The 19,351-nt window shown below is 39.8% G+C and overlaps 1 protein-coding gene across 1 annotated transcript in view; it reads left to right on the top strand.

Annotated features, from left to right (window-relative positions):
- The first annotated feature begins 1,123 nt into the window (after positions 1–1,123).
- The window catches only part of vstm2a (V-set and transmembrane domain containing 2A), a 112,034-nt gene continuing 93,806 nt past the window's right edge, over positions 1,124–19,351 (top strand). Inside the window, exons 1-2 of the mRNA XM_054623401.1 lie at positions 1,124–1,202; positions 2,356–2,522. Coding sequence (XP_054479376.1) covers positions 1,124–1,202; positions 2,356–2,522 — 246 coding nt within the window. The remainder of the gene's footprint in view (positions 1,203–2,355; positions 2,523–19,351) is intronic.

A 19,351-nucleotide genomic window follows, 5' to 3' on the forward strand; every position in this document is an offset into this window, starting at 1 on the left:
GTCTTCTAAATGTATGTAAAAAAAAAAAAAGAGAATGCATCATTTGCATATTAAAACACACAATTTCAAAAAACAAAATAAATAAATACAAATTGCCTTAATGTAATTCATCAACCTGGCAGGCTTTGTGATAATTAGTTAAACCACATTCACCTGAAGAGTCTCATTTTAAGAGCAGATATTAGGAGAGGCACAAGTTGTGCCACTGCAACAAAGGGCACCGTGTTCTCAGTCTGCCCGCCAGACTCGTAATATTCCGGCAGCATCTCTTTATCTGAATGACCGGGGACATGCTGGACTGTCCGGGTCGCTGCTCCACCCCTCCCTGCTCGCTCCCATCTAATACTACAACATTGTTTTAAAGCCTAAGACGGTTAGACTGCAAAGGCGCTCCAGAGTTGGACACACCCCCCACTTAAATACACACACTTTTAATAATATAGAATATCAAGTTTTCTGTTTCACTTGTCTCTGTTTTGTGAAGTTTTTTTTTTGCTGGAGGGCCTTTAACGCATCCGTCTTTTAGAAAGTACCGCACAGAAAACAAACTCCGCATTTTTATTATTTTTTTGGCGCTTCCAAATCAGAGTAATTTTTTAAAAACGCTGCAATGAACGGCGCATTTTTTTTTTTAAATTATTATTATTCATTTTTTTTTTAATCAAGCGGTCAAGATGAGAGTTAGGAGCCGGATGAGGACTAGATCGTCGTGAGGATGCCACAGTGATCCACTAGACTGACGTCTCTCCGGCAGCGCAGACGAGCACCGCAGCCCGGATATTCTTTTTTTTACAGACTTAAGCACAGCCGAGCAGTCGACGGTCTCTCCTGCAGAGATACAGACAGAGAGAAAGAGAGAGAGAGAGAGAGAGAGAGAGAGAGAGAGAGAGAGAAGAGAGAGACAGAGGAGGAAAAGAACTTCATCAACGACAAGCTGTAGTTTTTGCAGCATGATCCATCTTCGGCAATCTCCGTTTAAACCCACTCGCCCAGCAACTGTTTGATTTTGCTGGTGTGTTGGCATTTCTTTTATTTTTTGGGGGGGAAACACATTCGCCTTTTTTTTCTCCTTTCGGCTGATGTAAAAAAAAAAAAAAAAAAAAAGCGACCCTTCTATACTGGAATGATGTGGACCTCTCACGATTCTGTTGGATTTGTTTTCCTAGCCGGATTCTGTGTGCAATTGGGATTCTCCTTTGAAGGTAACAAAAAATGCATATTTTGTTCTTAACGAGACGGTGGCTCCTTCGTGTCGAGCTGCTGCCCCGCATGGTGGGAGCTGCTCGGTGGGGAGAAAGTGTTCAAAGCGCGCAGTCTTTTCTAGAAAAAAGAAGCAGAGGAGGCTATATGGAGGAAGACGTATGAAGTGAGATGGGTTTATAATAAGGCCAGAAAGAGGGAAAGATAAAGCTCATAATGAAAGCTAGAAGAAGGTTGCGGGTTTTTTTCGGGTTTTTTTTTTTTTTTTTTTTTACCCCCGTGATGACGAAAAAAATGCAACTGGTGATTGTTTGGAATCAAGTCGTTTCACATCGTGTGGAGGAGGAGAGCCGGCGGCGTGTTTTTTCCTCATGCATTATTTTGTTTTCATGCCAGAAAATAGATTTTGAGGAATAGAACTTCTTTTTTAAGAGGCTTTACCTTCATGTAAAGTGAGCGATGATCCGTCGGTGGCTTCTTCAGCACCGCGGACAGCGGCTGCGTGCGGCTGTCCGCGGTGCTGAACCCTGGGCTCCATCACACCGAGAGATGACCTCCGTGCACTTCTTCCCCCCTTTACAGCTGAAATCCCCGAATCTCTGATAAAGTGCGCGCAGATCTGAGCATGGATCGGTGGTTTGCTGTGGAAGTTTGCATGCGCGAATATCCTCGGGCTATATCCCCTCTCCTCTGGGCCACATGCCCCTCATCAGCATCCTCCAAACCAAACTCCTTTATCTTTTTTATTGTGTTTCCCCCCCCTTAATGCTTCATTTTGTTTCCCCCCCCCTCACTTTGGGACAATCAAGTTATATTTCGTATTTAATAACGGACACAGAACGACTTGAACCCCCCCCCCTCAGGATTCTCATCCTGCTCGGAATGAAGAGTCTGAATAATGCAGCCGCGGTGCGTTATGTAGATTCCCCATGAAAGAAGCTTTGGCACGCTTGGGTTAGAACGCACCTTAATCAAGCTCTTGGCTTTAGTGACACAGGCTGCAGTTCACCCGCCACATGTGTGACTCAATTCTCAAGCTGTCCTTTTAAGTGATTCATTCATGGGCACATATCAAAACGCGAATCCCCCATTATAACAACCCCCCTCACCCCCCTTTTTTTTTTTTTTTTTTTTGTTGCCTTCTCTCATCTGCAGGTCGCTTCACGGATATGCCCTCAAACATGACGGTTAAAGAGGGGCAAAACATAGAAATGGCGTGCGCCTTCCAGAGCGGAACCGCGTCCGTGTATTTGGAGATCCAGTGGTGGTTCGTGAAAGCGCCGGAACCCACCGACAGCGAGGAGGAGGTCGATACTGAAGAGGTACAAGGGACCTTTTCTCTCTCTCTCTCTCTCTCCCTCCCTCTCTCTCGCACCCTCTTTCCCTTCCTTTCCCATCATGAGCTGTGCGAGTTCTGTTCAAAGCACATCCAAAGGGAATAAGGGCATCCAACAAGTATCTGCGTTATTACGCGCCTTGTGTCATCAGCGTCGTGCGTGTGCAGCAGCCCTGGAGACAATGTCGGGCACTCATGGTAGAACTTTGAATTGAGCAGTTTTTCTGACGAGGCACAACATGTAATGAATGACCTTTAACTATTTAAAGGGAAAACATTAAGGATTTGTATCACAAGTTTTCAAAAATGTTATGTTTAAATATGCAAATGAGGCATTATCTTATAAAACATGTAATCATTTAAATGTTGACAGGAATGTCAACATTGGACATAGCCGGGTTTTAAATAAATGTCATGTTTCATTTTGTTAACATATTAGAGTCAAATGTGTTTATAGAGAAAATCTCTTTTTTTTTATCACCCGATATAATAGAATTAGAAAATACTGGCAACCATAATATGATGTTTTTAGTAATAAGATGTTGTATAAATCCAACTTTGATTGCTATATGAACAAACCCCTCTGTAAAAACCTAATTAATATAGATAGGAATGAAATTGGATAGTTTGGAGTTTGAAGAGGAGATTTCTGGGGGAGATTTAGAAAAAAACGTGAAATGTTTTTTTAAATTACATACATTTTAAGAAAATACCGGTGAATTGGGAAAAAAACAAATACATAATAGCATAATACATAATATCACCATGAAACTTCCCTAGTTTAGTACTCATTTAAGACAATTTCTTTAAATGTCTCTGAAATGTTATGTTTAAATATGCCAATGAGGCATTACCTAATGCTAACTGTATGTTACATGTTTTTTTTGCACTAGTCTGGAAGAAGACATGTTATGACGTGTTGTTATAAATATGTTTTTTCATGTGGTGTCTCGCCTTGAGCTGCTCCCTTGAGCTCATCAAACATTTCTTTAGACTCGTTTAATCCCCTCATATGTTTGGGAACCACTGTTGGATTAGACATTATTATTATTGAGGCTTTCCTCCCCATGATGTGGACGTACAACTTACATTTTTTTATTCATATTTGATTTCGGATGCTTTCCCTGAAACAGTTAAAATAATCCGTCTACACACTGAGCAGGGAGCAGTCCATCAAGAAAAAAAAATTATATTAATCAAGGACTACTGAGAAAAAAATTAGCTGGTTCTGGACATTAATTACATGATAAATGAAGTAAATGAGCCTGACTATTCATGAATGGGTAAAAAAAAAAGTGTCTTAATCAATACATCCAAAGCATATTCTTGTATATTGCCTCATTAAACAGTGCATTGGAAGTGCTTTGGCATTTTGTTATGTATTGCTCTTGCATTACTGCTGGCAATGACAGCTCCCTTCACCCCTGAATAATGATCTCCTGCTTAGTGGATGAGAGCGTCTAAGTATGTTTACGGCATTCAAAATGGATGGAAATGACTTGCTTACATATTGTGTGGCAGGTATCTGCATCTCACGATTTGGATAGCTTGGTGTATTGTCACGGCAGACATCAAACGGTGCTTTTTCTCTATTTCTATGACAACGATGGAGAGAGATGTGTGTATGACAGGAGGATGGTTCGATATCCATGTGGCTTTAATTATTGTCCCATTGTTGCCGGGCTTTCATAGTGGCGCCGGCCAGGCTTTGATGTGGGTTTGATCCCACATGACTCTTGGATGTTGGGCTGAAGTGGGGCTATTGATGCAGACATCTCATTGTTACCCACATTTCTTATCATAGAGGGCTGTTTGAAAATGAAAGCTGCTGTGTGTGTGTGTGTGTGTGTGTGTGTGTGTGTGTGTGTGTGTGTGTGTGTGTGTGTGTGTGTGTGTGTGTGTGTGTGTGTGTGTGTGTTTGTCCTGAAGAGCTGCAGTTTCATTGGAGCATGGGGAATTCGTTTAAATATGTTTGCTAATATGAGCTGCATGCATGAAAGAACTGAAAGAGTTGTTGGATCTACGTCAAAGGATGAAAAGAAGAACTACGAGAAAAAAGACAGCAGTTTCGAATTGAAATAACGCTGCAGAAGCAAGCGGCAACATCCTAGCTCTTAAAGTGAAGACAGTGTGGAGGTGCCTTGAATTTGTATTCTTACTGATGGCCAGCAGGGGACGACTCCTCTGGTTGCAAAAGGAAGTCTTGATTTATTCCCTCAGTAAACATTGTAAACATGAGTTTATGGTCTCAATCTCTAGTTTCAAGTCTTCTTCAATACAGCATGATGTTCATTGAGTAAATTATGGTCCATTTAGAGTCAAACAGACCATAAAGCAGAGTATACTTTAGGGCGGGGCTAACTTGTGATTGACATACTGCTCCATGGCGTTGTTTTCATCTTGGATCTTTAACCATTTCATAGTGTGTTTTCAGTTTATTAACTGACATTTTAATTGTAACATTTTGTAAAAACAGTCGGCTAGAATTGTCTTATTCAGCGCCTAGTGTTCTAAAATACTGCAATGCATGCATATGTGGATAGAAGTCTATCATTTATTGAAAAATATATTTAAAAAAATAATTGCTAATAATCCCCATCTTTACCAAATGCATCGCTAATCTGATTACGTCTTGTTTTGTTCTGTAACTATAACGGAATAGTTACTTTTTTTGTATCTTAATTACAACATAAACAAATAACAACATTCCATGTATTCTGTTAATTCCCAAGCATGATCATATGTTTTCAAAGCCACTATTGATATTGTGATATTCTGACATATTCTATTCCAAAGCAAGTCATTTCTCAGCTACAACCTTTATTTTGTGACCAACTCAGAGGTACAATTTCTGGATATGGGTTTACAGATTGGGAAATAATGTAGGTCCAAAATAAATTTGATAGGATCATTTTTTATTATTCATCAAAGATAAAACAAAAGAAGCAAAAGACAAACAAAGAACACATAGCACAAATAATATATACAAACCCAAAATACAAGCAAGCATGGACTTGCAGTCAAGGAAAAAAAGTAGAAACCAACACATGTATCTTCAAGAGGTTCTGAAATGAGAAATCTATTTGAACTGAGTCGTAAAAGCTGGCCAGGAAGATAAAGACTTCAGTGATATATTCAGAGGACCATAACTGTGGACCTTTACAGATTAAGAATTGATGTCTTGATGTACAACAGTAAAGGTAAATGGAAATGCCTGGTTGACTATGAGTGAACATCTGGATATAGGATAATTGTTATGAAATGTATCTGGAGATCTTTGAAAAACATTAATATTATCTACAGACAGCAAGCAATATTCTCTAAATAGGGGTGCATGTGGAATGTGAAAACATTCTCAAAAACCATTTCTGAATTATAAGTAATTTGGTAAACTGGGATTCATGTGTAGCAGCCCAAACAATATTGCAGTAGTTGATAGGGGAAAATGAGACTATAATACAAGAGTTAAATCATTGAACGTAAATTTTCAGAATGCTCGACAGTAATGTATAGTTAGCTGAAGAACATAAAGGGAAAAGCCTGATCAATCCGGGATGCTTTCAAAAATCTAATTTGTATCGGAGGAAAATCATTTTCATCGTGTAACGTCTGTGCTCATTGCAGCCCTGGACATGGATTAGAGAGAGGAAGAAAATAACAAACACGACGATAGAGAAAGCTGCCGTTCGGCTGCAAAGTCCACAACAAGTGGTAAATGATTCTCCGCTCAGATTATAAATGACACGCTGCCAAGGCATAATTATGCACAAACACAGAGACAGAAAACAAACTATTCACACCTCTCCATGACAAAGAGGATTCGTGTTGCTGCCGGGATTTGCTACACTTGTGATGTTGTTGATTCGAGCCGTAGAGTGAAGACACAGAGAGGAGGAGAGTGATGGAGGAGCATGAGCGGGAGCTAAACATTTGCCGTGGAAGCAACGGGTCCTCACTCTGTACAGCATTCTGTCTGCAGTCTTTTTTCAAGTGCAAAATGACTCGATAACACATGCTTAACTAGTGGCATTTGATATTCTATTGCATATTCCTGGTCCAATTTGGGTATTTTGGATTATGATCCACAAAGGTTAAAAAGTAGCTCTCAAAAGACACAGAAAAATATAAATTTCAGGATGAGATTTTAAGTTATGAGAAGCAGAGGCGTTGTAAAACACTTCTGTCACTTAAAAAGCATCTTTGATGTTTATCGCAATAAAATGTCCCAGCAAAGTCATTCTTCTTTAATCTTATATGTGGGATACATTTTTAAATCAACACTGGGGTCGGATGAGGACTGAGGTGAAGTGTGCCATGCTGATCCAGAGTCGTGGTCGTACCCACCGTTGAGGTATTTTCTGCCAAAAATGTTACTGGTGTGGCAATGATATTGCACAACGCCAAGACGTAATCTGATCCCCATCACTGCTTGTTTGTGTGTGTGTGTGTGTGTGTGGGGGGGTTGTGATGTGATGATGTGGAAGACTCAATTTTCCTAAATACTACGGAAAGGTGCTTCAATTCTTCTTTTGTCTTATGTCATAGCTATAATAGTTTTTGTATAGCTATAATAGTTTTTGTCTGTACATATAATATTTCAGTTATTGTGTATTTTTTACTGTTTTTTTATTGTATTTATAATACTTGTTTTTATTTCATTTTATTTTTATCTTGTCTTTCTTTTACTATGTCTCTTTTGTGCACTTTACCCTATGCAGCTGTAATCCTGCAAATTTCCCCGCTGCGGGACTAATAAAGGATTATCTTATCTTATTTTATCTTATGTCCTTTAGCAGAAACATTTAAAATGATGCACCATTTGGCCGTCAATATCATCCACACTCACTGTTTATTGGTCCGTTATGGATCAAATGCTAACATCCTGTCTTAAGAGGTGTGGCTTTGTCACTGTCATCATTTTTATATGTTATAAAAAAACTATTCTCTGTTGTGTAAATTTAATCAGATTATTTTAGCACAGAGGTATTCTTTTCCTAAATTCCTATGAACCCCCCCCCCCCCCAAGTCTTTCTTTCACCTTGTGATGTTTTCCATTGAAGTCAAGGAAAAGTGGTTTCATTTCACATTTCACACAGTTCTTTTTAGCAACTCCTGTTGCATTGTAATTGTAACTAAAGTCTATCAGTTGGGTCAATCCATTTAAAGTCATTCCACTCACAGTGCTGCTGTAGTCTGTGGTTCCCAAAGGTTTCAGTTTGACTTTGGCCTCAGATGCATTTGGGTTTCCATTTGTAGTCCGAGTATGACCAATCACGTGCATTCAGAGTTTGGTTGAATGCAGGCGAACAGTCTGTGTGGAGAGGAAAAGAGGCAGAACACATTGGCTGATTGATAATCTAGTTTTTTATTGGTTTAAATTAGCTTGATTGATATTGTGGTTCATTGCCAACTCCTCAGTCCTCTTAACCCGCCGGTAAGGTCCACGGGTGATTGACAACTGCTTCTGTAACAAAAGCCACTTCCAGTAATCTGCTAGGCTGAAAAAAACAAACAATCTAAGTCATCTGGCCACATTTTTGTATTTGTCCTGGCTCAATCTGTTAAGCAGTTTGGTGTCATTTTGTAACAGAGCATGAACAGATTAATTCTATACCCGATATGTTACGATCTCCTAAAGTCAGGCTTAAAACGAGAAGAATAAATCAGCTTGACTGTAAGGGAGCCGTCTGGGACAACTGAGGGATATTCAACTCCACCTTGTTTGGGAGAGGAGATGGAGACACACCTGGTGGAGTAGCTGCATTCTACTGAGTCCACTTTTCCAGTTTGTCTTCTGTGTTTGATTTTTTTTCGAGCCACCATGTGAGTGTAAGACGATTTAATAGCTGAGACCGCAACAATAAACTGAATGGTTATGATGATGTAAATCACTAATGCCTCACAATGAACATCCAGATCCACACCACCTCCTGATCTAACCACACATCGATCCCATCTGTAGATACTCTTGTGAAACCACACAAACAAGTCAGGGGTGAAACACAATGTGCTTTCCATGGTGGAGGTAATGCATACAGCAACATTAAATAAGCATACCCTGAGGCTGCTTTGACCTCCATCACAGAATCAGAAAGCATAGCAACAGAACACGGCCTCCTAGGTTATTGTAGTAACTGAAGGCTGTGTCACACATGGTGGACAAAAGAGCCTAATTTCCATCTTTTTCAATTTCAAAATACATTAGTGATTTCCCCTTTTGGTTTCAAACCCCAAATCCCTATTGTTCTGAAAAGGTGGATTCACTTCTTCCCAGGGTTTTATCCGGCTAATCCGACCACTATTGTTTGCCATGAGATCAGTTCATTGAGTGAATCTTTACAACCCTGTCCACTGGTAATTCTGTTTGGTGTGGGATTATGTTTGATATATGGAAACAACGGAGAAAAGCTGGGCTATATCTGTGAAGGTAACTGTTCTGATCCTTTCAGCCAGTGCTCAGTGAGTTTGCAGTCACGTATTTTGCATTCCTACTTAAATTGAGGATGGATACATACAAAACCCCCAGCTTTGAATCAATTTATTTCTTTCTGTGAGTGGAGGTAACAGGTTTGCATATCTGGAATATCACAAAAGCTACACCTTGACAGTATGAATGCTGGTGGAATCGAGCAAAAAAAAAAAAAGCACACAGAATCAGAGATGCAGCTGGAGACTTGACGCATGTGTGTGCTGTTTAAAAATTCATAACCGCGTTTCATTCCTCAAATACCGCCCGGAGTGCATAAGTGGCTAGGCTGCTGGATCCAGACCTGGATTTACCTGACCTGGGATTTGTTAAAAGACGGCATGATGTGTCAGTAAAAGTGAGATGAATTAAGAAAAGGCAAGCGGACACGATGCGGGGCTCTCCCTGGACCGAGCCCGGCAGTCCAAATAGGGATCAGCTGAGGCCAGCGGTCAGAATACAAATGAACATTGCATAAAACATCCGGCACTTTGACCGAAAATGCACTCAAGCCACTGCAAGCTTTACCTCTCTTAACAAGTGAGTTTATAAATCCAGCGGGTATAACAGCAAGGGAGCATAAAATCCATTGGCCGCCGTGCTCTCTGAGTGACCTCACTGTCTGCCTCTCTGCCCCTCCATCACTGCCCTACCGCGGCCTCCTCAGACATTCTCTCTGAGATAACCGCATTTGGCGTCAATATGATGCAGCAGGCGTAGTCCCGGTAACTGCTCTCATCAGCCCCGCTCCCCCCGCGCGCTCTCACACACACACACACACACACACACACACACACACACACACACACACACACACACACACACACACACACACACACACACTCACACACACATCTGTAATGATTGTAATGGTTTCCAAATGGTTAGCGGTGAACAGTAGTTCACAGCAGGAGGCTGCCATTTGTGTGCAAGCGTTTGCCGACACATAAAAGAGAGCGCTGCTTTCATTTTGGACCGGTGGACTGCAGACCGCTCGCTGTCAGGCTCCACTACGGTCATCAGTCATGGAAGGGAGGCTTCCTTGAAATCACTAAGAGCTGCTGCATTACTGCACTGTGCTGCTGGAACACTGGCCTCGTGTTGCACTGCACCAGTGTCACATTCTAAACATTTCTCTCTTAAAAAAACACATCTATATCTTACTGAGATAAGTGTGACTATACTATTATGTGGCTTTATTTGCACCAGCTTAAGCGTTGTGATTGCTCAAAGTTCAAGTTACACCTCCACACTAGCCAATTAACTGAAAGCATTTCTCAGTAGAAATAAAATGTGAAAAAAACTATTTGTGATGTAACGGTTTGACGTCGTTCATTCCTTATGGATGAAAGGATGCAGCATGGAACAGTTAACACTAAAATGGTTAGTTTCAGACTCATTGGTTCATACCAAAGACATAAATCGAGAACTTCCAGCCGAAATCACAATTAATCTTTCCTTCTTGCAGTCAAAAATTGTCAAATGATTTAAAATTATTCATAAATTGAAGGTAAGAAAAACAAAAGTCATCAGAAATGTTTCTTTGTCCTCTAAACCTAGTGTCGGCAGGCTGGTGTTCCTGTTTTATTGACAGCTGACGAAAGCATGACGGGAGAATGAAGACAAACGGCTGATGCTGGGAACTGTAGCTTACAAACCAAGGACAGACAGTGTTTTTATTAGCGGTGGCACTGAAGAAGAAGAGTCAAGTCATAGTGTTTCCCATTAACTTCCTTCACTGTGGCGGCCCGCCAAGGTCTTTTTTGTATCACCACAGTTTTATAATGAACAGAAAACATTTTTATACCCACAGAGAGGGCAAGCTGGTCCTTCCTTAGCGGTGCACAGCGACCGGTTTGGAAAGTGAAAGTGTCTTGCGTCTCCATCTGTGTCAGCTTTATGACGGCCCTGTGGGGGGTGATGGAGACCCCGGTCCGACAAGACCATTAATCTGAGCCAACATTCCTCAGCGCGGAACTTGGGGCGATGTCGGCAGCCAACCTGACCTGAAACACGAAGCCCGTCACGTTTAACTTTTTCTTTTTTGAGTGTGACATTTTTTGCAGTGTCCTTACCACTTCTATAACCAAATGTGTTCATGATTAAAATGTTTACTAGAGTACAGTGTAAAAAACTAACAAAAAAAAAAATACTAAAAAGTACCAAAGTAAAAGTATACTCATTAGAAGAATGGTCAATTTCATTTAAAATATTTATGGTATGCACATATCATTGGATTCTTATTATTGATGCAATAATGCGTTGATGCTGCTGGTAAAGGTGGAGCTAATTTATCTACTTTATGTATTTAATTGTAAGGGTATATAATCTAATAATAGATATATTTTGTATTTTGTAATCTGAAAATGCAAAGTAACCAAACTAGTAGCTAATATTGTCAAATAAATGTAGGGAAAATTAAAAGTATACTATTTCCCTCTGAGATGTTGTGGACTAGGATGGAAAGAGTAGACTACCAAAATTGTAGCCTACTTAAGAACAGTACTTAGTACTTAGAGTAGCCTAAACATACTAAGATACATTCCAGCACTGAAAAACGAGAACACGAGCACAGGACTTCATAGATGTGGCCTCTTCATTTTGCTGTTAAAGTGCACCAGATTAATGGATCCCCAGGAAGGTCTGAGGCTCCACCCAACATTTTGCAAAATCCTGTGGGAATCAGTGAGTCACTTTAACTGATCTAAACTAATGATTATGGATATTAGGCTTTCTTATTCAGCACACCAGGGTTTGTAAGGTATAATGAGCTGGTTAAGGGGTGCCCATGTAGCATATTTAGGTTTATACCACTTATACATAACCACACAGTCCTGGCTTCAGTTCCCGCTGGACTTGTAAAAAAAAGGAAACAGTGTCTCACAAATATTTACTCAGATTTTATAAAATGCTCTGTAATTTACTTCACCAGCCTGTGCAACAGTGAGGCTCATTCATTTGGGTTTTTGGACAACAATGAAGCTCTATGGCATAGAGGAAGAAGATATAGCAGGCTTTGATACTCACACACACACACACACACACACACACACACACACACACACACACACACACACACACACACACACACACACACACACACACACACACACACACACACACACATACATTTATTGTTGGTCTTGGTTTTCTTTGAAAACTAAAAGGGCTGAAATGACTCATTGGGTTATGCTGATGACTCACCATGCAATAAAAATATAATGCGTTTTGAAATGTGAAGGTCACAAAGACGATTTTAACGCTTTCAAAGATTTGATTTGTGTATGGATTTTTCACATTTGGTTTGCCTTTTGTGCTATTATGACACTGCTCCAACTCTTTAATTCCTGTGCTTTCTGGTCTGCACCATGGCTTGATTTCACATGAAGGCTGTGTGAATTATACAATGTGGCAGTACTGACTCTTCAGTTCTCAGCTGATCAGGAAGAAGCCTGAGAACCAGATCCCAACCACATATTAAACTAATGTTTACTTGGAGAAACAAATCGATTTATGATGGAAATGATTATCATAAAATCTACACTCTTTAATAATAAACATTGTCTCTTTGATAATAAGGACATGTGTATAAAGAGGGTTCATTGAAATGAACCAATGAACAAGGAAACACAATAAAACCTTTGGAGATTAGGTAATTGTATGGCAGGCACAAACTCTTGCACAGATATCACAAAGTTTAAGTGTTTATTAATATTCCCTCCAGCTAGGTTTCAGAATGCCCAAAATCACCAGTCAGACGAGAATTCTCAAAATGGCCTAGAGAGAGTTTCTGGCTGACAATATCTGTTGAAATGAGGTCTGCATTAAGTCATGGAAGGATCAGAACACACTGGCTGTGCAGTTCTCTTCCCCCCTAAGGAAAGGGCATCGTCACACCCTGACTGGCCAAGAGGGGAACCGCACCAAGCTGCTTTATTTTAGATTTAGGAGCCAGTCCTGGCCCCCTCCAAACCACAGACACATCAGTGGACATAAATCCTACAATCTTGACAGTATCTAATGTAATGACTGCAGTCTGTATAGGTAAAAAATCTAAACAACTTTTACAACGTATCCTTATACAAAGGTTTGTGTGATATCTTACGAAGTTATTCCTAATTTTTCCTGCCTTTCCCTTTGAAAGCCAGCAACATATGTCAATTTCCGCTGGTTTACATGCAAAGGGTTACCAAAGATTGTGGTTTGGGTTGAAATAACTGTGTAACTAATTACAAAAGTTACGTGACACAAACATCAACCCTGACTTATGTTTCACGCAGGGAATGAACAGCGGTCTTCTATTTAATTAGTGGAGGTGGATGTTGGACCCAGCCACATCCCCTACCGGCTGCCCTGTTAAGCTTCAGCAGTCTTTATACTCCTTGGTTCATGATTACATTGATAACGTACGAATCAATTTTGTAGGATATCTACAAATCACGGCGCAGTACTTTTTCGTCGGGATTGCCACCAAATGCTGGATGAGACCAGCCTGACTATTATAGTCAACCAGGCAGACCAGATTTTCTTAATGAAGGTTAAGAAATGGTTTGGTCCACATAAGGGGTGTCTGGAATTGTATCACAAGAAAAATCTAAATAGATGAAGCTGCTTCCTGTTCTCAAACCTCTGAATTCTCCTTTGTAACATGCCAAAGAAACCCTGATGCGGCCCTTTTAAATGCCTCTGTTTGTTGGATCCAGGGCATGTCGAGCCCATTCATGTGCCGCAGAGGAATGAGATGACGGAGGGATGAAGGATGAAGGGACGAGCAGATGGAAAAAACATATGGGAGATGTGATGCAATAAAGATACGGGCTGCCCTTGGGGAAATATCTGGAAGAGATTCATACATGCATGCAGAACAAATCCTCACTTACTGTCCCATGTCTATCTCCACAGTTCCGTACTGTATGTAGGCACGACTCTAGGACATGAACACAGTCTTCTCATGGTGCAGGGACTTGCTTGCGTTCAAGAAAACTATCCTTGCTTCTTTTACATGCAGAGGGGAGAAGAGCTAACAGTGGCTAGTTAGCTTGGTGACTCATTACAGTGGTATTCAGAGCTTACATGAATGTACACAAGTCAGATTACTGGTACTATACTCGCTTGTTCTAGTGTTTGTGTTGAATAACTATTGTTTCCTTTCTTATTGTTTTTATACCAATGTATTTATACACTCAAATCTGCACTGTTCATTCAACATACATCCACCCTCCGGTCCAGAAGGATGTCTTACACTGTCATCATATCATTATCGTTACTTGTCTGGCTGGCTATATCTCCTGCTTTCCAACATTTTAAGCATTTTTTTTGTTCACAATTCAACATGTCAGAGAGAAAATGGGTCAACATCCTTACCAAGCCAAGCAACAAACCTCCACCTAACAAAAAAAGGAGGTACAAGTACAAGCAGTTATGAAAGTCATCCTGCTGATGCTCTAGTGCTGTGGGGCAATGCATGGAATAGTCTTTTTTGCTCAGGGAGGTTCCTAACTGAGTGAAATGACCTAGAAGTATCGAAGTGGCAGCTTTGATAAAAGCTGTTTGAATTCTGTAAATGCTGAGGAAGGATGCCTCAATGCCTCCTTTCTTAGCTCCTTTAGCATAGGAAACACTGGACCATCCTTTGCCAAAGGACAGGGAGTAATGTTGTCCTTCCATGCCTTGGAACAGTAACATTTGAAGCAACGGACCATAACATCCTCCATCGCTGTTTAATTGTACGCTGTGGATGAATTGGAAACAACCTTATCAGGAGGTGTGATTCTGTGTTGATTGACCACGTACCGATTTCCACCTATGGTCAAAAGCTTTGGTGAATGTGTTTTGGGACTACCTGGCCAAAATTAGCTTATTTTGTATGGTGGCTGGGCTCAGCCTTGGTGATCGGTCAGTTCAGACATCCGGAGGGAGCCTGGTATAGAGCCGCTGCTCCTTTAGTTTAGAAGTGGTTAGCTGAGGTGGTTCCAATAAGGGTGCCTCTTGGACGCCTCCCTGTAGAGTTTTTTCAGGCATGTCCAACTGGTAAGAGGCCCCCGAGGTATATCTCATCTAGCCAAGGAATGTATCGGGGTCCCCCAGGAAGAGATGGAAACCGTGGTTGGACAGATTGTAGCCTGGAACAGCCTGCTTAGACTGCTGCCCCCGTGACCCAGCCCTGGATAAGTGGAAGATAATGGGTGGACAGTGCATTACAATAGTCACTAAGAGACAAAAGTAAATAATGATGATATGTTGGAAAGATAAGAGTGGACAAAGTTTGGCAGCTTTTCTAAAATGATAAATAAAAGGACTCAATAACTCACTTGAAGATGTTTCTCAAAGTTTAACTGGACATCAAAAATGACCACCAGCTTTGTATTAGAAGCCAAAGACCTTAGTGCTGTCTAAAAATGCCAAAGATCTGATTTGGTGCAAAGACCAGAACATCAGTTGTAGGAAATGATGAGACATCCAGATACTAACCTGATAAGGACAATTGATAAGGTGGAACAAGAACAAAAAGTTGGCATAGTACGTTTCTGCAAACCACGGATAAATTGAATGTGGATGTTTTTGCTTCTGGTCAGAGCAAGTGATGTAGTATATTGAGCCATTATTCAAAGTTACATGGTATGGAAGTTACGTGGTATAATAACGAGTATAGCAAGCAAGAACCTACACTCAGGGCTGGAGGATGGGACAAACAAACAGGACTTTAACCCAGGAGGCCTCTGTTTAAGTAAAAGTAGAACATTTTTATTTCTGGCAACTGTGTTGATTGAAGCATATTCTTTAAAATAGAAATCTAAAAAAAGATGAACAACTGGTTTAAGCCTGAAAAAACATCTAAGAAAACTAGTTTGATTAAGGCCAGTCTGAGCTGAGAGTAGCCGTAGAGATTGTGATAATTCTCCGCGGGTTCATCACTACAAGTGTCATTTGATCCATTGTTAATATGAAAGTATTAATTAGTGCAGCTTTAAATATCCTCAGACAAGACTATGGCAATTATTATGAACTCTTTGAATGTTATTCTGAGAGCCTAATGTCTCTTTTTTATTTATTGTTTCTTTGTCGCCATATCTACTACCCAGCTCCTCTCTTTATTACAAACTATATTTTCTAAAGATATATTTTTTTTCCCCTCCATGAAATAACCTGTTAGAACACTAGTTCAAAACATCAAAAGTAAAAGCTATCACGAGAACAGGAAGAAAATGTGCTGAAAGCAAACAACATTATTTATATTTTGGGCGAAAAAATTTCAAGAGCTTCAAATGCACCAAAACTTAACCTCTCCAGCCCAATAAACAGGACTGATTTACCACGCACATTATTGATTCAGAAAAATCATACAAAAGCCTATAGAGTACACATCCATCAATGTTGCTTGCACATGTCAATACATTCCCTTCAGCCAATATATATTTACCAACAGCTTTTCCATAATCCACAGTATTCCTTTTGGTGCTCTCATCAGCAGCAGATAATGACAAGTGATGGCAGAAAAAGAGCTTATATACATCACAGAGGGACAGGAAATTAAACATGGATTAGGGAGATGGTTTATCCTTACTGTTTGATCGCAGAGGCAGATTATAATATGTGCGTAATGATTGAGGTGTTAAGGGTGACTGTGACTTTAACACCATGGAAATCAGCTTATATACACTGACTATTTTCCTCATGTCGATCTGAATGCACAAGCTTCATTTATATATTTTATTGCTGATATATCCATCATATTCATAATAGAGCAACAAAAAGTATTAAATTGCTTTTTCTGTCCTGCTAGTGGGGAATCTGACCATCGTGAGCTGCACATACTTCTTCTTTTCTTCTATCTGGCCTAGACTTGTTATTTTCTTGCCAAAGCGTGGCATTATATTTGTTCTCTGTGTACACAAGGGTGGAGAATCTACTGTCACAGATGTGTGGTCGTAAACAGCAAAGTCACTTTATTGCTTTTGATGTCAGCCCAAGTAACGGCGCGCAGCGGATCCTCCGCCAGCTGCGTCTCATATCGGCCTTTTTCTAACAGCCACTGCAGATAATTCAATCAAGAGATCCTTTGCTGTCACTGTTCTTCTTGACCCCTCTGTTACACAGTCACCAAAAGGAAACTGAATCCATTTGGTGTCACAACAGCAGTTGTCAGACTTAGAGAAGTACTTTCCAAATTGAATCAGAGGCTTTTCCAAATGCCTGCAGATGATGTCTTTGATGTCAGCTCTGTTGGAGTACTCTTCCATTGTTGGAAACATTGGCAAGTTGAAACTCTTTGCTGGCTCTGTTACTTTGTGCTGTTTTTCTTCTTTTGTTTATTGCATAATTCTTGTTGATTATGTTTTGCACATGTATGTAGATTTTTTTTCCTAATTTATTTTTGATTAAATTTTGGCCAAGTGGGGGTTGACATCATAGATATATAAAGATAACTGGATTCAGAGTGGGAGGTGGGGCCTCATTCAGTCCTAATTAGTTTGCTCAATGGTGCATGAAGCAAGAAAAGTTTAACTTCTGAATACAAAATGTTCCACATCCATGGGCCCATAGAGCAAGCGACTCCCAACTGCTTTGTCTTGGGCTCATTCACATGACCACCAAAATAACTCTGGATTAAGTTATAATTGCAGTTTACAACATTTAGGTAATGATTTTAAGAGCTATTCAATTGTTTGCACTTGGAAGTTGATGCATTTACTGATTTATGGAATTCTCTTTCCCATTGTAAGTCTATGAGAAAATTATTATATAATATAGTAATAAAGTAATATAATTCACGTGAAGCACTTGGAAGTTGTAATTAAACAGTTAGGCCACTAGGTGAAATTGGCTTCAAAGCCCAGCACTCTTACTGGGGCTATGGTTGACATTTGCAACATAATACTTTACAAGAAGCGGTCCTGAAATGAGTGATATGCTCAGATAATGATTTTTATTTAATTTTTTTATATTATATATTGATCATATTATCATATATGGTCTTAAGCTAAAGGCTAATTTCAACATACAGTTTATTTTTTTTGAAAGGTTGAGTCCATAAATGACATTCCAGAGTTTGATTGGCTTTCTTGCCAGTAGCCAAGAGTTTTTTAAGAGATAATAATTTATTTAACAATCTCTTACAAAGTCCATGTGTAAATCTACCTTCACGATCTGATACGAACACAAAACAACACATTTGTTTGGAAGAACTTGTGTAACTTCATTCACCTCAAGGTCCAAGTCCACCTACCACATCATTTTGAAAAATGTTTTTAGCCAAATGTCACAGTTGGGTGGGTGCATCTGTAAAGCCGTATCATTTTACCCGACCAGCTGCATGCCATTTGATCTAATGTCGAAAATATTAACATTAGACTGACTCCCCTGCTTTGTCTGTGGCAAACATGAATTCACCTATACAACACTTGCTATTTTCAAAAATGTATGATATAAGACAGGGGAATGCAGCTGCAATTGTCCCTGTAGGTTAAAACTCTCAAACAATATACATGTCTGGCTACCCGTCACTGTATATCGTAACAAACCATCTAAACTTTTTGGTTTGCTTGTGGTTGTTGCTTGTTTTTAAAAGCCTAATAAGGTTGTTGAGGCATGTGAAACTGTACGACTGATGAATCGTAGCACTACAATGTGATACACAGTGCAAGCAGAGTTACATCATCAAATTCCACCATCCATCTAAGGCCCTGTTTTAGTTCAGGAAAAAAGCCATAAATGACACAGTACCTAAGCTCCCTTAGTTGAAGGTATTTTGTCTATTATTCCAAGTATCCATTAGTTTCCATTCTGTTCATTTCAAAGCTCGGACAGTCTATTGGACGTGCAGCTTGATCTTCATGGAATAATTTCCAACAGATCTAGCAAAACTCATTAAGCACATGATTAATCTTCGCTGTATTTGTGATATCAGTGATCTTCTTGCTTGTCTCTTTTTATAATCTTTATGATGTAAACGCAGCAAAAGCAATGTTATAACTTTATTATGTTGTTCATTCTATTGCATTTCTGTCCACCCTCGGAGAGATATCCCTCCTCTGTTGCTCTCCGAGAGGTTTCTTCATTCTTTTTCCTTTTTAGATGCGAGGGTGATGTTTTTTGCTGTACATATTGTAAAGCCCTCTGACACACATTTGTAATTTGTGATATTTGGCTATACAAATAAAATGTAATTAAATTAAATTAGCAGACTCTACGCTGGCAAACAATATTTTCAGCAAATAGAACTTTCCTAGACAATGGGATAACGTTAATTATTAATTTAGGTGGCGTTCTCCTTTAATGACACCTGATTAGCTTTTGAAAACAAAAATGTATGTATTTGCTTCAGATTTTCTCTAAAATAAATGAAGATG

Source organism: Anoplopoma fimbria, chromosome 21, assembly GCF_027596085.1.
Source record: "Anoplopoma fimbria isolate UVic2021 breed Golden Eagle Sablefish chromosome 21, Afim_UVic_2022, whole genome shotgun sequence".
NCBI classification, from domain to species: domain Eukaryota; kingdom Metazoa; phylum Chordata; class Actinopteri; order Perciformes; family Anoplopomatidae; genus Anoplopoma; species Anoplopoma fimbria.